The 19,035-nt window shown below is 37.0% G+C and overlaps 1 protein-coding gene across 1 annotated transcript in view; it reads left to right on the top strand.

The window, feature by feature from the left end:
* Positions 1-17,747, top strand: part of TOX (thymocyte selection associated high mobility group box) — a 136,801-nt gene extending 119,054 nt beyond the window's left edge. The window contains exons 6-8 of the mRNA XM_006923986.1: positions 8,096-8,482; positions 14,872-15,023; positions 15,367-17,747. Of these exons, the coding sequence (XP_006924048.1) occupies positions 8,096-8,482; positions 14,872-15,023; positions 15,367-15,403 (576 nt within the window). The 3' untranslated portion in view covers positions 15,404-17,747. The remainder of the gene's footprint in view (positions 1-8,095; positions 8,483-14,871; positions 15,024-15,366) is intronic.
* Positions 17,748-19,035: the final 1,288 nt, after the last annotated feature.

The raw sequence follows: 19,035 nt of genomic DNA, 5'->3' as shown, positions 1-19,035 counted from the left end.
GGACATTGAATTTTTTCCAATAAGAATGTAAACACAAATAATGTCTCACTGTCGAGCCGCTTGCACGTGTCACACACAGCGCAAGGCACTTTACGTATATTCCTGTCCATCATCACGACAACCCTATGAAGTAAAATTTATCACAATTTTCTAGACAGTCTCTAGGCGGAGTAAATGATTTGCCCACAGTAAGGAGAGGCTGGCAGTGGCAGAGAGAGGACCCAGACTCCTTGATGTCTCCTTCCAAAGCTTATAGGGCTTTGGCCTCAGGGGTTGTCAAATATTTATATCTTTAGAACTATGACCTCTTGTTTTCTCTGATAAAACTCTACGCCAGTTCTTACATGTTAGGCAGCTAAGAGTGAAGCTTCCCCGGCTTAAATGAGGCTGGGAGTAGAAGGCTGCTGCCCACTCTCAACCTCCCAGCCCCCCACCACCAGAGGCCAGCCAGAGGAATCTGGGGCCTACAGAATATTTAGATAGCACTGCTCTGTACCATGCTTTGCCAGCTGTGGAGGTGCTTCGCTTGGTCATGAGGAGCCAGTGACAAAGCCACCCAGTGTTAGACCTGTTCAGTGACACATCTGCCCAGCCACTGGCCACAGAATCGAAGGACATATGAATAGAAGCACAGAGTGTTGCAAACACAACACTGGTCAGATCAGGGAATAATTTATTTATTGTTGGGGTCTATAATTTAAAGGGGGAACTTGGAGAGATTTCAGGGGAAAAAGTCACAAAAGCAAGTGAATTATGCTAAGTGAAATAAGTCAGAGAAGGAAAGACAAATGCCATACGATTTCACTTATATGTGGAATTTAAAAAATAAAATAAATGAACAAACAAAATAGAAATAAACTCACAGATACAGAGAACAAATTGATGGTTGCCAGATGATGGGTGAAAAAAATGAAGGGATTAAGAAGTACAAATTGCCAGTTATTAAAACAGTCACAAGGATGTAAAGTACAGCATAGGGAATATAGCCAGTAATATTGTAATAACTGTACAGTGTCAGATGGGTACTAGATTTATTGGGGTGATCACTTCATAAGTTACATAAATGTCTAATCATTATGTCGTACACCTGAAACTAATCTCCTATTGTATATAAACTGTAATTGAAAAATAAAAATTAAAAAAATGTTTTTAGAAGTGACTGAAAGGTGAAGGGCGGAAGGTAGTAACTGAGAAGAAACAACTTGAAATTACTAAGCCTGAAAAACACAGGCAGATTCGAGCTCATGACGGGCATTTGACATAGGACAGTGATTACTGGTGCTCCTTTTTCTCTGACTCTGGAACAAGAAAAGAGACGCCATTTCAGACTAGAGGAATTTAATCTGAACTGTGGGCACTGCTAAACTCTTGAATTGTTTGGGTAAACAATTTCTTTCCACAGAGAAATTTTAAAGCAGGAAGCAAAAATATATAAATAAGAATTGGAAGATCGGTAAGGTCTTTTCAACCTCTGAGCTTCTGCAGGGCGTCCAGGGTAACGGCAGAGTATCACCACCATCACACTGAAAGAATTCTCAGAGGGCAGGAAAGTCCACAGGTGCTGGGGTTGGTGGGTCTGAGTTCAAATTCCAGGTGTCCCATTTCCTAACTGCATGTCTTCGTGCAAGTTATTCAGCCGCTTTAAGTCTCAATTTCCTCATGTGTCAAACAAAGATAATAGGACCTACTTCATCGGGTTTTCCTGCAGAGAAAATAAGGAATTCTATATAAACCACATGATTCAGTGCCCTGGACACAGGAAGCACTTAATAAATACTAGCTATTTTATTAGTAGTAGTACTGATTTTATGTTTAATGTTATTGATAGGTGTGCAGAGAACTAGGAAGAGTTTGTGCATGACTGAAAATTTAGCTGGTTCCTATTTTCAATTTGTCTGCAAGTCTAGGTTGATATAAAGAAATGTGTAAAGTGACATTAAAATAATAAAAATTTGCTTCAGGATACATTCTTTTATAGAGACAAGAAATGATCTAGATATTTTTAAAAATCATCTACACAGATTTCTTAATTGAAATGGTCTTTACGAGACTTTAGACAGAAGAGACTAAGACTAGTCGGAGGGCCAGGAATATATGTTATCACGGGGCCCAGGTCTTCCTGTCAAGAACACTTTTACATGTTACTTAAGATCATTTTAGGTTGGGCTATTAGGTAAAGCTTAAGAATATGTAGTTTTTCCATAGAATTCGTAGGCACGGTTCTAAATTATTGTGTTGAAAACAATGTGTAACTTTAAAACAATTGGAACTCGTTTCACTTTACCACACAGACCAGAATTTATATTCCCAAAATGAGTGTTGCATTTAAAGTAATCACCTTGGGAGGGTACGAACTTATTTTATTATTGCTCCCAGAGTTCAAAAGATTCTTGAAACTCCTCTTTTAGAACTGCAGTCAGGAGAAGTTTATGAGCCACATTAGAAAATCAGTCTTGTTCCATTGTTTTCACACCTCATTCTTTTCCCCAAACATCACCCAGATATAACCCACAGACTTGGCTTCAAGTTTCTATTAGCTGTTTCCAAAAATCAAATTCACCATCAAAAGACAAAGGGTTGTCTGAGATGTGAAACAGTGTCCCAGGGGCTCTGAGGAGAATTCCAGAAGGGAAGTTCCCAGATATTGCGAGTAAAAGCAGCATTATTGACAGAAGCACACCACTTCTCAGAAGTGCCAACCTGGAGGGAGACAGAGTTTGGGTGACTATGTTCTGCTATGTTAAACGGTAGTAATCAGATTCATGACTTTAAGGTCACACGTCAGATATCTGATTTTGTTTCTAACTTGAGCCGAAGTGCCAAAATTTATAGAGGACAATGGAAGCTGTTCTTTTAAGGTACAGCATAGGACAATATTGAAGTAAATTACTAAAGTTCTCAGTTGCCATGACCAATAGTGAAGAATCACAATGCTCAGTTCAATTAAAGGACAGTAAATTCAAAACAAAAGAAATTATTTCTCTTTACGGAATGAAATAACTTATAGAATTCATGCCATGGAAGACTATTAAGATGAATATTGAGTCTGAATTTAAAAATGGGATGGACCATTTTATGATGTTAACATATAATTTGCAGCTCTGTAAGCCCAGATTGTAATTTAAAGATAATAAAATCTCATGCTTCAGGGTGTAAGTTAATCACCTGCAAGGACCAGGAAGGATTTTCCTTTCAGAATTAACAATGCACAGTTGAGTCAGAGAAATAAATTTTGTTTAGTTTCCAGTGTATCGAGTATTGGTCAGTGCTGAAAACAAGAGTCAAATTAGATGGACGATTAATCTGACTTGGTTCAGCAACTCCTTTATTATTGCTTCCACTGAATTTTATGCCTTGTGTTATACTTTGCTATTTTAAATAACAATTGCTTTGTCAATCTTTCATTTTCATAGCACTTATCATCCCAGAACGGGGGCATTTATTATACTCTGCAGCATTATCTTCATTATACAAAGTAAACGGGATCAAAACTATCTTGGATAATCAACAACTTGGTTAATAAGAAGTATCTTAAGGTTTACAGAACTGTAGCCCTCGTGGAAGATTCTACTGAGAAGACCCAAAGGTCTCTTGCCGTACACGCACCCCCATTTTGTTATAGAATACATCTTTCAGAATCAGGGGTCCAAAAGCAAACAGGAAATAGAGCTTATTCAGAAACCAATAGCAAGAACACATTTCTCACATGAACATATCTGATTCAAGGGTTGACTTCCAGTTGTGTATACAGTGCTAAATCGCATTTGTCAGGTGACCTACACAAACCACATACCACTAAATAAACGGGGTTAACGTGTTTGAAAATGGAAACAAATTTATTTAGTCTGTATGAGAAAATAGTTCTAATTTATAGATGGTAGTACAGAAATCTTCATATATAATATAATTGATTTGCAAAATTGTAGTCTTGCTTTCATAGTTTAATTGGAAGAAAATGACAGAGTAAATTAAATTTATGATTTCTTCATATTCCCATTTAATCAGATTTTGAATTCATGGCACTTGCTATGGAAAATGAACTTATTCTTCTTACCTTCCAAAATAATAGAATAGCTCCGTAATTAATAGGTGGTGTGTTGTCTTAGTCTGATTAAGAATTAATCAGAAATGCAGCTAGGAGCAGGTTTTTTACCTGTCTAAATGAGTGGGCCCTTACCTAAAGATACAAATTTTCAAAATATTGGTAGCACAGAGTAAGCTTCACTGCTCCCCGCATCTACTCAAAATCCAGTGGGGAATAAAGGGCAGAGTACCTAACCAAAGGACAGAGCTAACAAGGGTTATAAGTTCTCATCACTTCCTGGAGAGTGTGGTCCATGCTGAGAGCAGAGAAGAGAGTGGAGAAGATCAATCTGATAGTCTGTAGCTTTCAAAGATTTCAGCTCTCTCTTCACCCCCTGGTAGAGGAATAGCATGTCTTGTCAGGAGTCTCAGCAAGGGCAACGGTGACTGCATGGAGAGCAATCATTCAGTTCCTCAACAAACATGTGTGTGTTCTCTATGTAATTAGCACATGTCAGATGCATGAAACACAGAGATTCGAGTCACCATCATAAAGAAGATTTTTTTACTCGATGATGTAAAACATCATCGAGAATACAGGGAAAGAACACCTACTGGAATGCTTGCCATGGATAGTCACATGGCTAGACATGTTATTTATCTTGCCACATTCAACATTTTGGAAAGTAAAGAGAAAACATGTAACTTCCCAAAATTCTTCCTCCCTCTATGTTAAAAATTATGTTTCAAGTGTTATCTAAATCATTATTTTTAGAAATCTATTTCATTTGTTTGCCTATAGTACTTTTAGTGATTAAAAATTATTGCTATTTCAAAATACGTTTAAGCATTACTGACCATTACATGCTTTAGTCTGGAGAAGATAAATGACAAGTAAATGGCTGAACAGACAAAATATTTTTTGTTTAATTATCATGAGAAAAGAGAGTCATCACAAGGTTGGTATCAAGGTATCTCAAATTAGGTTGCAATTTCCATGTACCTCTAAGTCTATATTTCTATCTCTACATCTATCATCTGTCTATATGATGGACCACATGCTATTATTTAAAAAGTGGAACTCAGGAGAATTTGGTTCATTATTTACTTTCAATTCATCATTGAGGAAAACCATTAATTTGTCCACACCTTAGCTTCTTAGGCTATAATTGGGAAGCTGCCAACTTCCTAATTCAGAAAATTGTGTCACTGTCCTTAGCCTAGAATATAGAATTCACTATGTAGATAGTATTCCAGAAAACATGATACAATGGTTTCTTTTAATATTACACCCAGATGTATGTAATTTAAATATGTATTTTGAGGCAATAAAAATTAGCTTATGTGAGGCAAGAAATATGACTATTTAAATCGAAATGTATTTTGTCATTTCGAATATACGTGTGTAATTTATTCATTACGCTGCACTAGTGTCTTTCATTGAAGACATTTGTCATCAACTGACCCATCAAGAAAAGATTTTTGTGGTTCTCACTTGCAGAGTCGTGACATGCATTAGCATACTGAAGGCTCTGAGAAATTCCCGTTTAAAGGCACCAGCTGAACCTTACGTACTGTTTCCATACATATTTTGTCATAGAACCTTGGTTTTTGAAAAGACATTTATTTTTCCACAAAGCAATTTGGAAACTGTGTGTGTCAGGGAGTAAAGCCGGTGCTGTGCCTGGACCTGCTTGCCAGGACTGGCTACCGACCCAGGAAGCCAGCCCTGCTGCTGGCTATGCAACTGTACTCGCCAGGATTCGTCATTTCCATTCCAAGTGTAATATAAGTTTAATTTAAACAAATGTATTTAATTATATTCCTGGGATGTTCATATGTGTCTGTGACATGAATGACATGTCATATGTATCTCTGTGCATTTTGTTTACATACACACACAGGTGCATATACAAGTTTGGACCATATATCTACTACTCTCTATATACTATACCACTGGATAATGAGGCATTTATTGGCTACTGAAATTAAAAAATGAAAACATTTTACAATTACATATATTTCGTAGTTTTGATATTATGAGACGTGTGAGTGATTTTTCTTCTATTGAATTAAAAACATTTATAAAACAAAAACTAAAGATGCACTAACATGTATTAAATTTTATAGCTGTCTGGTCATTGTGTAATCATTTCTTTCCTATATGACTTCACGTAGTATGTGACTAAATATGAACTTAGCCCTTCTGCAATAGTCTAAGAAAAGGAATACAAACATGATGAAAACACTTTCCCAGATGACTTAAACACAGACACACAATAAACACATAATCTTCTTGGCATATATGGAATGATTTTTGAGGCATATCACTGTGGTACATGTTATTCTGATGTAGAACTAGTCACTGTTTACACAGCCCGAATTAACCGATTTGACCTTTTCTTTGAATTATTCACTACTCTGCACATCAACAATATGAATTTTTAAATGGAAGCCAAAAAAATTGACTTAATTTTTTTTTAATTGAAAGCACCTTTTAGGTAGTATGTTTAATAAAACTTCTTTGGGAACAATTTTTTGCGAACAATTTTTGACATTTATAATGCTAATATAGAAAACGAAATCTGAAAGTCCTGTTTTGGAAGGCTGCATCAACACTGACACACACAAAAATTATAACCACAGGATTCTTTAGAGGAGCTTGAAATCTTTGGGTACACTTTACTATATACTGCACACGGAGTATTCAGTTTCATGGTACCCGAGCTTTCCATGGTTTGGCATATTTTTACAGATGTCAATCAGTTGTGTCCTTTCTCTAAAGAGTGTATGGGATAGAAGTCCATTTAACCAGCTACCCTCCTCACATCAGTACGCGCATGCGGCATCATTCTTATTGCGGTTTTCATTTAATTTCCCCACATTATTGGGGAAAAAATGATTGCGTTGCTAGTAACGTTACAGGCTGACTTGTGACATGATGTTTCTACATTGAGTTTCATGTCCTCACATGTGATGAACCAGTTTGCCTAACATGCCTGTCAGTTGATGGTGCTGCACAGAGGAGGAGGAATTCAGAAAGACTTTGCAGCGCTGAGAGAAACAAAAGACTCATTCTGACTTGTAAACTGAATAAGCATGACATCGAGGTCACGGAATAAGGGCATACATGCATCCTCAAAACCTGGTTTTGACAAAGTGACTTTTTTCTCCAGAAGGACATTTTAGCATTTCTTTCTTCAGATGGTTTCAGCTTTCACCATTTGTTTTATCAGCCTCTTCCTCTCAGCAAAAGTAGCAGGTAGATTCATGCCTAAGAAGAAATGCCTCAGGATTAATTCTTGATTCTTTTCAGCTTCCACTGATGCCCCCTTTTTTTTTTTTAAGTCAATTAAAAGATTATTAAGAAATGGCCATATGAAGGTATGAAAAAAATTAGGGCAAAATTATATTCACTTATGATAGAGTCTAAAATTTCTAAGAGAGATTATTTTTATCCAGTTCATTATGGGGGACAATTTATCACCAACTTTTTAAAAAATCAAGATGAGTTCTATGGTTACTTTGAAAATATATTAATGGAGTTTTATATGACTTCGGAAAGGTATTTTAAAACTCTTTGCTTCCATATCCATTTCCATCGACCAGCTTTGATTTCTTTGTGCAAATATCTAGGCCAAGGCTCTTTGAGAATACAAAAAAGAGAAAAAAAACTAAACATATAATCAATAGAAGAGCTCCAACACTGAATTACTTTCAAAGTGAGCTACACATGTATTTCCTATTAGGGCAATGATGGCATCCGTCCCACCCTGATCTTTTCCTCTTTGTTTAGATAATGAGAAAAGTCACCAAGTTAGCATTTAAGCAAAGGAAAAAAATGTCATCGTAGATTGTTTCAGATTTTATAAAAGAGATAGAATAAGCTCAATCTTGCATAAGTCACCGTACAATTAATGATGTCAGAGTTCTTAGATAAGAGAGTAAAATATAAGACATGGTGTTGATTCACATGGAAGTTCACGAGCAAACTCACAGAGCATCTTGCTAACGGAAGTCAACACGGTGTGCGTCAGTCTCGTAACTCTGCTCTTGTCTGTTTCCTCAACAGAGCTACAGTGAACCCGTTGATGTTAAGACATCTCAACCTCCTCAGCTGATCAATTCGAAGCCGTCAGTGTTCCATGGGCCCAGCCAGGCCCACTCAGCTCTGTACCTAAGTTCCCACTATCACCAACAACCAGGAATGAATCCTCACCTGACTGCCATGCACCCCAGTCTCCCCAGGAGCATAGCTCCCAAGCCGAATAACCAAATGCCAGTGACTGTCTCTATAGCAAACATGGCCGTGTCTCCCCCTCCTCCCCTCCAGATCAGTCCTCCTCTTCACCAGCATCTCAACATGCAGCAGCACCAGCCACTCACCATGCAGCAGCCCCTTGGGAACCAGCTCCCCATGCAGGTCCAGTCTGCCTTACATTCACCCACCATGCAGCAGGTACGTGCTCACGCTGTTTTCTTCTTCAGAGGTGCTGGGTGATCTGTCCATCCAGCAAAGGAGGAGGATATGTGTTTTCTGTTCTGCTATTTAAATGGAGAGAGAATGGAAGATAGTCAATAAATGTCTGCTTTCTGAAAAATATAATTTACAGGTGGAGCGTTTGAGCAGCATTATACAATCACAGCAGTTGATAGCTGCTGCTTTTCATAATCGCTGGTTTCCTTCCCATGATATCCATTTTGCTTCACCTTTCTAATCACCCTTCTTCTCTGCTTGAGTAAAGTACATTTGTTATTTTGAGATGCCAACTGCTACTAAAGATCTCTTTGGGATTGAGAACGCTACAGTTTTGTTAAAAATATTGTTCGGATCAGAGAAAGTCCTGATTGGTATGCCTGTTGAGTCCAATAAATGCTGCACAATGAAATCGGGCCCACTGTTTCTGGTCAGAACTATCAATGGATACAACCTTAAAAGTCCAAAGAAATGAAAATTTTCACCAGAGTTTTATTTTTAAATGACTACTACATAGATTAGAAAACACAAGAGGTTTGGAGGCCCCCCCACCTACCCCCCAATTATTACAGCCATTTCCATGCAATATCAGTATCACTGTTCTTTGAAATCAAGTTTTCCTTTGGGGTTTTGGTTTTAAAATTTGAAAATGAGGAGCAAATGGCATGAACTAAACAATATAAAACAAAAATTCTAAAACCTTGTTTTAAAAAATAGATCATGGTAAAAACTACAAATAATATAAAATTTGTCTATCACTTTTATAATCCAATTACTCTGTTGTTTCTAGAGCTATAATTAAATAGGCAAACATAGCCTTTCTATAGAATTGATATCTAGGCCTCTGTGGGATTTGAGTCTGTAGTTGGACTACAGTGGGGTGGAGAGGAGGCAGGAAGAGAAGTTGAATACATGTAGTCCCAAATTCATTTTTATTATTATAATTATGCACAGGATTTCCGAGAGTTGACAATAACAAACTTTAAGATTTTCTTATCCTTAATTTCGGAAAGTGTGTAATGCAGGTACTAGCATTATCTTCATTTTCCAGGTGAGGAAACTCAGACTTGGCAGAGCTGAGTAATGTGCCCAGAAGGTCAGAGCTGGGATTCAAACCTGGGTCAATTCAGAAATCAGAGTCTGGATTCCTAAATACTAAGACTGCTGCCTCTCACTCTTCATCATTCTTATAGACTATTACCAATTTCATATTAGAAAACTTGTGTCTATGAGAATTTGGAGAGTCTTCAAATCTGACTTAGTTCTAAGAGTAACATGGTTACGGAGAGCATAACTGAAGTCTCCCTTGGTCCCTAAGCCAAGGATATTGTTAAAGCTCTGACAACCTACCCAGCTACATTCAACAAACTATCTGTTGACCCACTACTGAAGGCGACTCGGGGAAGGCCAGCTTCTGCCATCTTGCGCCATCTTGCCTTGTCTACAGAGCTGTTTGTGACTAGCAAGTGACGATCATAGGATCAGATGTTCACTCCTTTCATCAGACAGCACTTGCAATAAATGGGACACTCTTGAGTGTCCTTGCATTTTAGTGAACCAACGGTGTTTGTGTGAAGAATTAGTAGCTTGAGGGACATGACCTTCAGTTACATGGGATGACTCCTGCCTAAGGGTGCCACCTGGCCGAGGACCCATGTTTTGCTCGCAGTGCTGTGGTACAGGGTTGTTTCTTCTCAGAGGAAAGAATACGGAAGGGACAGTCCCCTCAACACGTTGAGAACTAGAGCTCTGTCCAGAGTGGACACTTTTTTCTAATTTATTCACTCAGAAATGGTTCCTTTTTTTATTTATACAGACCTTAAATGAGCTGGTCGTGACCCTGAAAAGTTTCAACATTTTAGAATTACATAAGGCAACATGTGAAAACTCAAGAAATCTGTCTTTCCATATAGAATCTGGACTGAATAGGAAAAAATAGAACAGATCACGTTAGACAAGTTATTCATCAATCTTTAAGTCAGTTCTATTAGTGTATCTTAAAAAGTGTTCTTACCGAGATTGTAGGGCCTGATTTCAATTTACATTAATAATAGAAGACAAAATGGCATAGACCCAAAATGAAGAGTAAATAACTAAAAGCCTACAGTGACTAGAAATCACTTTTAACAATGCCAATAAAATAATTGTTGAATTGGCCAATGAACAAATGAGTGAATTATTTTTTAAATGAGTTGCGAAAGTTTTTAAATACGAAAAGAAGTTACAGGGTCATTTGTAGGATTTCAATTCCCTGGAAGTTTTTTTTTAAATTATTTTGTTTTTTCTTTAGAAGTTTTTTAAAATTGCACTGATTCCAAAAAAGATTACTAGAAGCCCTAATATGTGCCAGACACTGTCCAGGCACAGAAATTGAATGATAATGAGAACAGATAATGAGGGAGCTTACATCGGAGTTGGAGGAGAAGCAAATGTTAATAAGATAAACAGATAAGTTATTAAGATCCCATGAGAAAAATGAAGCAGGAGGATGAACTGCAGGGTGCGTGGAGGAATGGCCTAGCTTTTAGCTGGAAGGGTAAGGAAAGTAGGCACAAACGCCTACCTGAAGGATGAGTAGAGGAGGCAACCTTTAAAAGTGGAAGGTGGGAAGGGTCTGTGGGGAAATAAGGAGAGCAGCAGCAAGGAGAAGAGGCTCCCAGCTGGGAGGACCTCGCTGAGGAGGAGTGGGGCTGGTCCAGGACACAGAAAGGAGGACGGTGCAGAGCCTGGTGAATAAAAGGAGAGTGAAGGGGGATGAGGTCAGATTCAGGGGTCGATAATTGGAGCCTCCATGTTTAGAGGATGGTAACCCCATCGAGCCAATAATCCTAAAATCAGGGTCAAAGAGTCCATCACCCCTTGATGTCACTCAGCTTATTATAATCACAAGAGTCACCAAAGTTGGTCTTTAGCCTGTGGTAGCAGAGCCAGGTTGTGAATAAAATTACACCTGATTCATCACCCAAACCACCTTTATCCTGAAGACGTTTGCTTCCTGGGTATGAGGGCCATGTTCCCCATATTCAAACATCAAATAAAAAGAGAAAGAAAGAGAAAGTTAATGGCTGCTATATTTTTAAAATAATGTCTCATATTCCAGTATTACTTTAGCTATTTTATTATCCTTTTGAAAATGGATGTATCCCACAAAAATGATTGTGTAGTCCACCAGGAATAATAGTTTCATTTTTTTCTAGAATAATATTTTATACACTAAGCCCATGGACCTGCTTTTTTCGGTCCAGTTTTCTTCCTTTTTTTCTGTTCACCATATTGCCGAATGAGGTCAAGAGAAAAAAAATCATTAATATCTGTCAACTTCCTTTATAACCTTAAGAAAATAATCTTTGTATGATATCACACAGACAGATTTTCAATTTCCTTGTGTAATAAACAGCTGCTTTAGGATTTGGGTGTAATTTAAAGGTTTAAAAAAATCACATTGAGATTGATGAATAAATCAGTTGTGAAGACAAAAACATTGATGCCTGTTGAAAATACCTCTCCAGACAGGCAGGAAATGAAATTAGTTCCCAGTAAAGTGTGGATACGAGGATCACTGTTTGGTTGTGCTGCAGGCTCTTTCGGACTTGCTATGGTGGCACAACAAAACCGCTAGGGCTACAGAAATCTAATTAAAGAGCAAATGTCCCTTCTGACATCAAATTAATCTTTATCATGTTTCCTATTTTTATTTCAATCTGGCACCAGAAAATGAAATTTAAAATTCCAGGCATGCTACAAAAACAGTTGGTGATTTTTCTCTTGAGCATTAAAATGCAAAATATTCAGTCTTGTTTAATTAGACTGCTAAGCAAACATTTTTCAAAAATTTATATCATCATCGTTGTTTCATATTTACATCAGTAACAAAAATGTACTTAGCTCTAGGTTTGACCTCAGCATCTCTTTATATAGTGTTCAGAAGAATGTTTTCATTTTCTAAATTGAAAGCAAGAAAAGTAATGTTACGTCAGGTTTTGCTGGTATTTTTCTTGGCCGTTGGTGTTTTTAATATTCGTGATCTTAAATATAGGCATTGCAGTTAGCTGAATCTTAAATCTTTGAACTCTGTAGATAACACATAATTTTGGTTTTATAAACCGAAGTGACTCATTTCAACTTAAACTAATAACTTGAAAATTAATGTCCTCCTGATACTTTCTCACCCAACCTTGAGAAACCATTTTCATTGGTTGGAAAAAAACAATGGTGGTTTCTGTTGTTGATTGTGGGGGTTTGGGTGGAAGTGGGTTGGTTTGTTTTTATTTAGTTTTTGCTTTTTCATATGTTTCCATACTTTTAACTCAAGATATTTTTCAACTATGCTATTTTTGAGACTTATTTACGTTTAGGGTACATTTTGTCAACTGCAAAAATCCAATATGGAGAACTTTACTTGAAAAAGGTAGAAAAGCCTTGGCATTTACACATTTATGCAACCTGTGCCTTTCTAATAGTGATGTCAAATAGTCTGTATTAAACTGTGTTTATTGGAAAATATGATTTATTGAACCACTGCTATGGGCGAAACCCTGAGAATACCCAGTAAGTAAGGCAAAGACTCTCTGACTCTTAAGTCCCTAATGGCAGCCCTGATGACAGGGGCTATAATAGAAGTCAACTCGAGGCTCCTCACTCTAGGGGTTTTTTCCTGCTATTTGTCCAGCATCGCTCTCGGCCCTATGGACGGAAGTCAAGAAAGCTGGACCATCAGCTCTAGAAAGACAGTATTATAGGACCATAATGAAATGAATGCATTTCAGGGAAGCCAGTGAAACTCCTTGCATGACAAGAGAGGATGGTCTGGAGAAAGAGAGGACCTCAACCTGGAAAGAACTAGAGAACCAAACACTCAGTTATCTCTCTTACTTTTCCCCTTCCTATTTTGGAAAACGTTTATAGCTTGAGCTGCAAGTGGTGTCTACATAAACAAACTTATTTCCCATAAACCAATTGTTAATTTAGGAAACATTTTATTCCTTTTAGCCTGTGTAAGGTCAAATAACCAGGCTGGCTGAATTCTCTACTTTTCAATGATTTGTTTCCAAAGTTTTGTTTTTCATCCATAGCTTTGGTGGGAGTTAGTGTGGACATTGGCTTGAAGTCATTATCATTTGAACGGAAAATAAAGTAGTATCTTAAAGCCAGGATCGAGGACTGAGGACATTTGATAATAGGTGTCTTTGAGTAAAAGGGGACATTAAATGTCCTAAGAGACAGCCATGCATAAATAAAAGTCTAAGGAAATATCCTTAGTTAAAAATCAATCCTCTGATCATTCTGCTGAGTTAAAAAAAGGAAAAAAAAAAAAAAGGAAAAAACTCAACAATGCTATGCTTTCAGAAGCTCCCTGCAAGTAAATGGAGAATAGCTCATTTTTAAATATCTTGATTTTTCAGTGGTTAAAAACCATGTATGAAATCTGCTGCAGAAAGAGACAACCACAAGATTAATTAAGTTGCTTTTTTGGTCATTTCCAGCAAAGCTTGCTTATGCTACTCTTGAATTCACTAGATAAGCTAAAAATAAATCGTAGTGTATAATGCTTTTTGTTTACCAGATATAACTATATACTTCAGAGATTTTTCTTGAATTTTTAATACCTTTGCAAAGATAAAAAGTCAACACTTCACCATACTAGTGTATTAAAAGAATCTTCCTGAAGTCTGGTTATTATTCACCAGTTAATAGAGTTTTCAATTAAAAAAATATTTGCTCTGTCTTACACTTTTCCTTCTCTGTGTTTTCCAATGGCAAATTGTTTTGAATCTTTTTCCCTATATTAGTCCAACAACTGTTAAAAAGCTTTGGTTGAAATTTTTTAGCTGAGAAAGAAGTACAAATAAAAGAAGAAGCAGATGGTCCCTTTGTGACTGAATGAAGAAAAAGGGTTTTGAGAACAATATGTGAATAGGTGTAGCCTAATAAAACACTCAGCCACCTGCTGCCTGAATCCTTCAAAAAAGATTCTGTTGCATATTCTGAGGAATTAACTATTAATGTATCCTTAGGTTTGATTTAAAAAAAATAAATAACAATAAACTTTGAGGGGTTTAGGTCCTTTTCCCTTTGTTTTGCTTGAGTTAGCATCTCTATATTTTAAATTGTTTTTCAATTTATCTGCTCAAGAGTATAATTGAAGGTTTTCTAGCACATGGTTAGATGAAGGAAAGGTAAGAAGAGTGGGGTTGTAGGCACTTCTTTTCTACCTTTGTTGTAAGTTTTCTGGGCTCTTCGGATAAGCTTGCCCCTGCGAAGACACAAGCAAAAAGGCAGTAGAGTGTTTGCAAACAGTGGATAAATATTTAGGTGCTTTTCTTCTTAAAAGGGCACTTTGATCTTTATTTGTGGACTGCTTTCCCTTTCAGGGATTTACTCTTCCTCCCGACTATCAGACTATTATCAACCCTACATCTACAGCTGCACAAGTGGTCACCCAAGCAATGGAGTATGTGCGTTCGGGGTGCAGAAATCCTCCCGCCCAGCCGGTGGACTGGAATAGCGACTACTGCAGTAGTGGGTAAGCGGCCGGTCATCGCCACCTGGTGGTGGACAGCTCTCATAGCATGCTATCGTGCCCTGCTCCCTAGTGGATGGAAAGATCCGTCTTTTCTTCTTGCTTTCTAAAAGATGATCTGGAATGGTTCCATGTTCGTGAAAACAGAAGACACCGCTCCAGAAATCTTTAAGCAGTCTTCTAGCTGTTCCAAGAATAAAAGCCTTTAAATCCTTGTTTGCTTTAGCTGAGGGTTAACTAGTTGTGCACCTTATACCTCAAGCTATGACAAATAGACTCACATGCTCCGTGGTCACCTGTAGCCCACGTCTTGTAACAGGACATTGTCTGTTTTCTCTTCATACAGGGGCATGCAGAGGGACAAAGCACTGTACCTTACCTGAAAATCTGAACACCTCTTCTTTCCACTGAGGAATTCAGGGAAGTCTTTTCACCGTGGATTGCTTTGTACAGTCAAGGCAGTTCTCCATTTTATTAGAAAATACAAGTTGCTAAGCACTTAGGACCATTTGAGCTTGTGGGTCACCCACTCTGGAAGAAATAGTCATGCTTCTTTATTATTTTTTTAATTCTTTATGGACATTGTTTTTCTTCTTCCCTGAAGGAAATTTGGACCATTCAGATTTTATGTTCGTTTTTTGCTGTGAAGTGCTGCGCTATAGTAACTGCCTTAGCAACTGTAGATGTCTCGGATAAAAGTCCTGGATTTTCCATTGGTTTTCATAATGGGTGTTTATATGAAACTACTAAAGACTTTTTAAATGGCTTGATGTAGCAGTCATAGCAAGTTTGTAAATAGCATCTATGTCACACTCTCCTAGAGTATAAAATGTGAATGTTTTTGTAGCTAAATTGTAATTTGAAACTGGCTCATTCCAGTTTATTGATTTCACAATAGGGGTTAAATTGGCAAACATTCATATTTTTACTTCATTTTTAAAACAACTGACTAATAGTTCTATATTTTCAAAATATTTGAAAAAAAACATATTCCCAAATGATTTTAATTTAAAAACAAATTGGCTTTGTCTCATTGATCAGACAAAAAGAAACTAGTGTTGAGGGAAGCGCAAACACATTTATTTTGTACTGCAGAAAAATTGCTTTTTTGTATCACTTTTTGTGTAATGGTTAGTAAATGTCATTTAAGTCCTTTTATGTATAAAACTGCCAAATGCTTACCTGGTATTTTATTAGATGCAAAAACAGATTGGAAACAGCTAAATTATAACCTTTACATATGGCTCTGTATTATTGTTTCTTCATACTGTGTCTGTATTTAATCTTTTTTTTATGGAACCTGTTGCGCCTATTTATGAAATAATAAATATAGGTGTTTGTAAGTAAATTTGTTAGTATTTGAAAGAGGTTTCTTTGATGTTTTAACTTTTGCTGGCAAAAAAAAAATTCACGCTTGGTGTGAATACTTTATTATTTAGTTTTTACAGTGACATGAATAAAGCCAAACCTACTTTTCATTTAGCACCAAATTATAGTAACCAATCTTTATTTCTACATTTCTTTGGTTGATGCAAATGAAAAACTATGGTATTTAAGAACTTTCTTTCTTCGTACAATATAACAGAATTGCCCTAAAAGTCACACAAGCTCCAAGACTAAACAGACGGGTTCTCATTCTGAAAATGATTGCTTCTTGGTTCTCAGCTGGTTTTAGTTAATTCTGTAAACTCTCCTCCAAATAATAACAATAATAATAATAAAGTCAAATCAACCAAAATTCCTCAAGCTGAATGTTTTTCACAAAATCCAGAAAACGTTTAGGAATTAAACCAAGGGTGGGAGGAAGAAAAAGGGGAAGCATACTGTCAAGAATATATCTAAAAATGAAAAGTGAATAACCAGACAGCAAAAAAAAAAAAAGAAGAAGAAGAAGAAGAAAGAGAAAGCATCCAAGTTTGAAAGCTGCTGATAGAAATTGAGATTCTTGTTGTCTTTTGTGCCTCCATAAGCTACTTCTCTTTCCAGAATTCCTGAGTCTTCCAAGAGAATTCTGAGAGCACTAGAGATTTGCTAGGGAACCAAAAGCATTGAGAATCTGGCTGAAGGTTTGCATAGCTTTTACCTCAAAAAGAGCTAGCAAATGACTCCCTTAGAGGGGCTGGTAGCAAGAAAGCTAGTCTGGTTGGAAATCAAGAGAATGGCTGATGTCTCTTTCATGGAATGTGTGAAATAAACTTAGCAATTTAACTAAATACAAATATATGCATTGTGTAATCCAGTCAGAATTAAAAAGACAAAAGGTATGCTTGCTTTGGAATGATTTTAGGCATTGTACAACCTTGAATCACTTGAGCATGTAATAACTAATAAATAATGCAGATCCAATGTGATTATTAAAATGACTGTAGCTGAGAGCTCTAATTTTCCTGTCTTGAAACTGTATAAGAACTCATGTGATTAAGTTCACAGTTTATTGTTTGTCTGTTTAGTATTTCAGAAATATACCAGCACTACTAATTACCTAATGTCTTTTATTTATTATATTATGATAAAGTAGAATTTTCGCTTGCATTCAGTCTAAACTGAGAAGATAATTACTGGGATGAGAACAACCAGCTTCGACTTTGACAGGCAGTTTGTACAGAAAGTACAATGCTGTTTACAGCTTCTCTAGAGCAGGTGTGCAACCAGGGTAGAGTGTTGAAACTCGATACCAAAAACAGTACAAAACAAATGTAAATAAAAGAAAATACATCATAAATAAAAATTCTTACGACACGTGACCGTATTCTATTTGGATATCCATCTGTTTCTAAAGGACAGACCCAGTCAGATGAGAAATTCCAAACAAATTTGATGGCAGAAGCGATCAGGCACGGTAGAGATGAACGGCTGGCATGGCCACAGCTGTTCTTTTCTGAAACACCGAGAACGCCCTCTCATCAACCCGATCTCTAAGACAGCGAGGTGTTGCTGGAGAAACCCCCCATCTTTAAAAGGGGAGCCCTGTAACTCAGAGGAATAGTAATGGTGTACCCTGCCCTAGCACCCGCAGGATTCCTGCACCTCAAATCAGGTCATTCTGGGTGGTTCGGCAGTAATATTAAATATAAAATATCTTTACCAATTCACCAAAATCAAAACTAGAACTAATTCGAAAAGAAAAAAATACATATATGCATGACAGTGAGTAGGAGAGGGTTGAGTCGTGTCCCTAGCATATACAAGAAAGAATAATCCAGAATCCCAATTCCCATCAAATATGAATGAGTTGGTAATGGAAAATTGCCAAGTAATGACTTCTAGTTAATCAAGTCAGTGAATGGAGCTGAGGATAAAGTTGATCTCTGTGATTGTTTTCACCTGTTGCCTTAAAGGGGCAGAGCCCCATCTGGATGGGACACAGCGATCCATCAAAAGCCACGATGGCAAAGAACGGTGTGTCCTCGCTCAGAGTCATTACTAATAAATGTTTTCAATTTATTAACTCAAAATTTAAAAGAAGCACACCAACAGCCCATTTTCTTTACCCATGGGCCTTTTGCAAAGAGTTGTCCACTCATTTGAAAGGTAATTCTACTGAGCCATATGAAATTGCCAATATTTGACTGTGGTATGTACAAAAACAGCTATTTCATATAGTTCTACCTATATGTTTGAGAACCAGAGACACTAGGATTCTGGCTACAACAGTAGATATAATTTCAAATGGAGTTTCTCACAAAGTTCTGGAAGGACTCAAAGTAGCAATCAGTTGTTTGTTTGCTTACAGGGTGCCCCACTTCAAATTAGTCCCACACAGTTACATTAAATTAAACAAAGAATATTTTAAAGTGCCAGATTCTAGTAAATTCCAATAAACATCCTTATTTCTTTGTTATAGCAAAAGTTTTATGTGGAAATCTAACATAAATAGGTTATCTGCTAGAACACGAAAGAGTTTGTTACACACAGATATTCTCTTAATGTTCATTTGCTGAAGGGGGTTGATCTGTTTCTTCTTACTCCGTCTGTAATTCTCATTTTAGGGTAATCATAAAAACACAGAGACATT

The sequence above is a fragment of the Pteropus alecto genome, unplaced genomic scaffold, assembly GCF_000325575.1.
Source record: "Pteropus alecto unplaced genomic scaffold, ASM32557v1 scaffold87, whole genome shotgun sequence".
NCBI classification, from domain to species: domain Eukaryota; kingdom Metazoa; phylum Chordata; class Mammalia; order Chiroptera; family Pteropodidae; genus Pteropus; species Pteropus alecto.
Note: the sequence above shows the minus strand (reverse complement) of the source record. Positions and strands in the feature narration are given on the sequence as shown.